The 6,300-nt window shown below is 28.4% G+C and overlaps 1 protein-coding gene across 1 annotated transcript in view; it reads right to left on the bottom strand.

The window, feature by feature from the left end:
- Positions 1 to 1,732: 1,732 nt before the first annotated feature.
- LOC136972458 (Wilms tumor protein 1-interacting protein homolog) overlaps positions 1,733 to 6,300 on the bottom strand; it is a 48,672-nt gene continuing 44,104 nt past the window's right edge. Inside the window, exon 8 of the mRNA XM_067267055.1 lies at positions 1,733 to 3,561. Within this exon, the coding sequence (XP_067123156.1) occupies positions 3,415 to 3,561 (147 nt within the window). The 3' untranslated portion in view covers positions 1,733 to 3,414. The remainder of the gene's footprint in view (positions 3,562 to 6,300) is intronic.

Raw genomic sequence — 6,300 nt, 5'->3', positions numbered from 1 at the left:
GATTTGATACATCATCTTAATAATAAAAAAAATATGACTGCAAAAGGATTGATATAACGTAATCAATAGTAATTGTCCGTCGATTGCATTCATAAATATAAGTTAAACAGGTTTAACAGCAATACAGTGAGAGTATTAATAATTGTAGCAACCGATGCGATAAAACTATTGATAACACTGATGCAAGATTTAAAAAATTAGGTAAAACTATAAATCAAGTCTGTTTATTTACTTCTGAATTAAATGATAATTTTTAGTTATTTTTTAAGAGTTGTAAGGTTATATTTTAAGATTCTTTTATGCGAGTAAAATTTTAAGGGCCCTCTTAAAGCGATTAAGAGTGAAAGATCTTAAAAATCGTATCGCATCAGTTACAGAAGCAATTATGTCATTAGTTTGACAAAGCAATCATTATAGCCATTTAACGTTTTTGATTAGAGATTAAAAAAAAAAAGTTAAAATAATGTCCTGTTATTTCAATAGAGCATCTTACAAAGATCGATGCTGTGAGCCAGACAGGAGCCAAGGGTTATTGAACAGTTGGAAGGAGAGAAGAGGCGATGGAGCAGAAAATGAAATTATTTTTTTTTTCTTTAAACTTCAGATTTATGTTGAGAAGAGGAAATGTATAAAATCCATGAAATCTGGATCGTGTGTAGGATTATCATCAAGTTATTTTTATTTGATAGTGTAGATAACAATAAGAATGAAATTTCACTTAGGTATATACTGTACTACATGTTTATGAAATAATTAAAAATTTACATTTGTAATTTTTTTAAAAATTAAATTAGTAATGCATGGAAAATGGAATTTTGCAATTAAAAATGAACGTTTTATTTGTTGTAGAATTAATTTAATGATATGAAAAGGAAAGTTAAAAAAATGTTTTTAGTTATTAATAATGCTGTAGTAAATTTTCCTAATGAAGTTAAACAGCTACATATTATATAATTAAATCTGTATAAATACGTTTAAAAATACCACATAAATACATAATTTATAATTAAGAAAAACATGACGACAAAATGCAAAAATGACCTACAATTTATTTTGATATTTTGGTGTGCTTTTCACAATTTTGTAAAGATCTATTTTTAAAATTATAAAGCATATATTTTGGAGTATATTAAATTATTAAAAATAATGGTAGCTAAATATGCAAATCAATTTTTTTCTTGGAAGGAAAAAAAAAAAAAACTAAAATTCTTACATGTTAAAATAAAAGTTTTACTTGAGAATTTATCTGTTATTGTATATTTGCAAATAACTTACAAGTAAACAGATAATTTAATATTAAATATCTGAATTTCTATCTCATCAATTTGATATGAAATATTCTTCTCAGATATTTTGCATAACAAATAGTTAAGTGAAGAATTCCAACTAAATTCATCATATCATAAATGAATAAAACTTAAATGAATGTGATGTATTCTTGGACTTCAAATATGAAAATCTGACAGCTTTTAATGATAAAAATGACATCTGTCAAATGACCATCATGTTAACTGGCATGTGATTGCTTATGGTTTTTTTTTTTAATAATATAGGGTACAAAATATAATTGTTAGTAATTATAAATAAGAATTTAATAAATTTTAAAAGGATTTTTTTTAAAAGTGATAAATATTACATTGTGTGTAAGTATTAATTGCATCATATAAATACTTAAATTATCAGTAAGTTTGCATAAATTTTCTTTTATTAATAATTAATGACAAAAGATCACTTCTCTAATTTATTAATATTAGATTTAATGGATAATCAGTTTCACTTTCATAATTTTGAATATATTCTGAAAGTTACATTTGATTGTATTGCACAATAAATATTAAAACAATCAACTTTTACAATGAAAATTGTGCTTAGTTACAAATATTGAATTTTTAAAATTTCATTTATAACTTAGTACAATAATTACCTGAGAGTTACAAACATTTTCACTTAAAATATATATGTATTATTAGATTAAAAAAAATGAAAACAAAAAACACAGCATCTCAATGTTTATGATATTAAATAAGATGATTAAATTTATTGGGTTGCTGTAGGTAGGCACATTTTAAGACACTTCACCTGATCACTAGGAATCTAAATGCAATCTGTTAACAATTTACTATAATAACAATAACACACAACAAATAATACTAAATGCATTATAGTGAACTGTAGGGAACTATGGCTAAAAATTGTGTTTAAGTTTGTCTTTTTATCTTTTAACATTGTAAACTGGCAATTTGTAATTTAACAACACCAACTTTTAAGTGATAAATATATGATTCTGCTTAAAACATCAAAAGTATTAGATTAAGTACAGAATGCATTCCTTACAAATAACACATCTTTCTTAACACAGACTTTGTTCATAAGTATGACATACATCTTAAATCATAAAATACCACATTTGAAAAATACATATGTATAAAACTACAAAATAAATTAGTGGACAGGGCCAATATTAATCTTCAGAGAGACTGAGATGAAGTATACAAATGGGAATTACTTCTTTGATCATAGTGGATATACAAAAGTCAATAAATTGCACTACAATGAGATCTATTATCATTTCATTTAAATCTCTTAAGATGGCCCTAATTGAGACGTATAACATTGTGAGCAACCAATAAATAATTGCGCAAAAATTATTAGAATTATAACTTAAATTTTGTTACGTTTTACACCATGTATCTCTAGATTGACATTGCTTTATCTAAGTACAAAATCCAGCAATAAAAATTACAATGTCACTAATTATTTTAGATTGACTACATGTAAAAATTGCACATTTAAAATAATTATATATTCATTTTTTTAATTAAAAGGAATTATATATATATAAATTTTTTTTTATTGGCACTTTTGAACAAGATTTGGCATCTAATTTGAAAAATAACATTCAACAGATCTTGCAAATAATAGATTTAAAATATTTTATATCTAAATATGTATAGCATAATATAAAAATTTAATTATAAATATGTATATATAAGAAAAATTTATTTAACAAAATATATTTATTATGCTAATTAATAAAGAAATTTAATTATGGCTCTATGAAAAATTATAAATCAATTTGAAGTACTTGTGCAATGGTAACTTTGTTTTGTATTGGACATTAGATATATTAATACATTTCTCATTCAAATTTTATTTTGCTATAAAATATGTTACTGTATATATACAATGACTCACCAGTATAATGACATCCAAGAAAACTAAAACTTGATTCTAAGTTTTTCTATGGCACATTAAATTAAATATTATGGGAAAATATTGACTTATCACATAATTCTTACAAGATATAGATTTTATAATAAGTAAAAACAAAACAAAATCCTTCATACATCAACCAGTCAGTCACCCTGCAAAATAATCATTCATTCATGACGCGATTTTTGTTTTTAATAATCACTAACACGGCATTCTTGGTAATGTTTGCATCGTGGGACTCTGACCCTGCATTTCTAATCTTCTAAGATGACAATCGCGACACAGCAAATGATTTTCTAGAGGATAGCAGCGTTTGTCTGGCTCATCTGTTAACTGCATGCCACAATCCTGAAAAAGGTACCATATTTTATGAAATTGTATTAAAAAAAGTTTAAAATTCAAAATTATATTTTTTTCAAATTATATTTTAATTAAATATGAGTTTATTATTAATAGTATTTATAAAGTAAAATTACAATGACCAAATTTATTCAATGATTATAACAGAACACTAGAAATACTGAATTTTTGTGCATATAACCTGCAGTTTGTGCTTAAAAGACAATAGCAAAGTTGAGGCCAAAGTTTTAAACCTGAAAACGTGTACGTCGGATGTTTGGCGCCGCTTTCCTGGAAGCCTAGAAGTTTCATGATGGTGTTTGGAAAGTCAGTGGAATCATGCTCGACATTTCGAATGCCATCGTCAAACTTCTAGGCTTACAGGAAAGTGGCGCCAAACGTTTGATGTACACATTTTCGTGTTTAAAACTTTGGCCTCAACCTCGCTAATTTGAAAGGAGTGTGGGCTATAAAGATTTTAAAATTGCAATTAGACTTGTGCCTATGGAGCAGCTGCTGCTTATTATTGAGATTCAAAACTTTCATTAAAAAAACTAAAAATAATTATATAATAAATTTTTACAATACTCAATTATTTTTCAATAGAATTACATTTTAAATACTTTTAACTTGTTTGGCCTCATTTATAAAATATTTAAATGTGATTAACAGTTCATCGAAAAGTTAATTCTGATAATTTATAATTTTAGAAAACAAAATGAAATAAAAATTAGGTACTTTTCTGTTAATGGGACACCAGAATGAATTTTAATCCAATGCATGATACTGTCATCTGTGTCACTCCAATAAGACTATCATGTTTAACTATGTAGCTCACATAACTATGCTGGCTTCAAGTAGCCCACTTAACTGTTCATGGTGTACATGATGTTATATAGTTTTAGAAGGAGTGGGGTTTTTCACCACTCAGGCACTGAGGTGCTTGCTGTTGCTCATACTGAAGTGCACAACTACACGTGGAGCTTGCTATTGCTTGCCTTGACAACATGGAGCATGGAGAATAGGCAGTGTACTGATATATGTTAAAAACTGACCTTTGGTGGTGAATATCTTGTGAAGGGTTGCATGTACAGGTGTGAAATCTGGAAGTTAAGAACCTAAAATTTCTGAATTATTTCACTCCTATTATAAACAGCTTAATCAACAACATTCCATACCCGGGAAATTGTTGACCCTCGACTGGCAACGATTGTCCCCTAACTGTCAACAAGCTATTATTCCCTCGAAGCAAGTAGATCATCTTGCATGATAGTTTACAGTTAGCATCCGAACTAGTCGTTTATTTAAATTCTAAAGTTCTAAAGAATTCTACAGTTTTAAGTGCCAGTCTACGACAGTCTACAACTCCTTTTACCGGATTCCGTCTATTACGAACTTGTTCAGAGGTATGAATAAATATTTGTAAACTCTCTCTCTCTCCGGACCCCCTTTTTGTATATGAGGGTAGAAGTGTAGTTTTGTTCGTTTCGCTTTTAATAAATCTTGTTTTTGTTATAAAATGGTGTCTTTCTTGACTGTCGGCTTCGCCTTATCGTCGACCCCATCCTTCCTCCTCCTCCACTTGCGTAACCCGTAATGCGCCGTCGACGTAACAGCCATTCTTGACAAGTGAGTCGCCAGAAAGGGAGGTACGAAACCCTCTTACCTCCCCGCGATCTCACACAGGTATGGTTCCTTTTGCTTTTATGAGATGTTGACACTAGACACTGGACTTTTTCACATCCACTTCAAAGACTGTAAAGTACATAAGAACATATGGGCATCAGCCTCTGCTTTCAATCTACATAAATTTCATTCTGAGTTGGCCAAAATATGTTTTAAATAAGCTTGCAAACCTCCCATCTACTGATTCTCCCACGGTTGCTTGTGTGCACTTGTGTTTTCCCTGTTTTTTTTAAATGAATTGATTATTTTGACAGAATATATTCTTATAAATATTTTAATGGTCTCCTCCCTTCTAAATTTTTTCTTTTACAAGTTCCTTCTTTTAATTCTAGAGATTCTGTTTGTTTGTATTCTCCATATGCCTGCCTTAATGTTATACTTAAATCATTTTTCTACAGGTATCAAAAGACTGCTGTAACCATTGAAGATCTATTCTTTCTTGATTACTTTAAATTTAAATCCATTTGTAAAAACTTCTTTATGACTGTATCCTGCATTAAAAAACAAAACTATTTTAACTTTTCTAATTTTTATATGTTTTATACTATTTGTATTTTTAGTCCTTTTTTAATTTTATGGGTTTATTTGTTATTTGTTACTTGGTGGGTCAGCTATCATTGTCACTGTGACAGTACTGTATTTTCTTGAAAGAATAAAAAAAACAAAGAATAAGAAAATAAAGTAGATGTGAAAAAGTCCAGTGTCTATGTCCACTTCACGATGTCTCAAAAAACATAACTTAAAAAAATAATAGACTAATTATAATTCACTTAATTAATATAAGGATATAGTGCAAAGTAGATGCACTATATCATTACTGAGATGGGTAGCACAGAGCAATTGCATGTGTGGAGTCAAGTGTTACACTACAAAAACTATATAGTATTTGTTTTTTACATCTAACAACTCAGGTTTTTTCATTTCTAGATGGTTCTTTCTTAATTCTGACAAGTGCCCACCAGTGGTCAAGTGGATAAAACCATGGAACACTGATAGTTGGTTATGGGTTTGCACATCATCAACAGGCTGGCCACATGGAGTTTTCTGGGTTTTCTTCATATT

Source organism: Centruroides vittatus, unplaced genomic scaffold, assembly GCF_030686945.1.
Source record: "Centruroides vittatus isolate TY-2023 unplaced genomic scaffold, ASM3068694v2 contig_2908, whole genome shotgun sequence".
In the NCBI taxonomy this organism is placed as follows: domain Eukaryota; kingdom Metazoa; phylum Arthropoda; class Arachnida; order Scorpiones; family Buthidae; genus Centruroides; species Centruroides vittatus.
The sequence above is the reverse complement of the archived record's forward strand: the minus strand, read 5'-3'. Positions and strand labels throughout refer to the sequence as shown.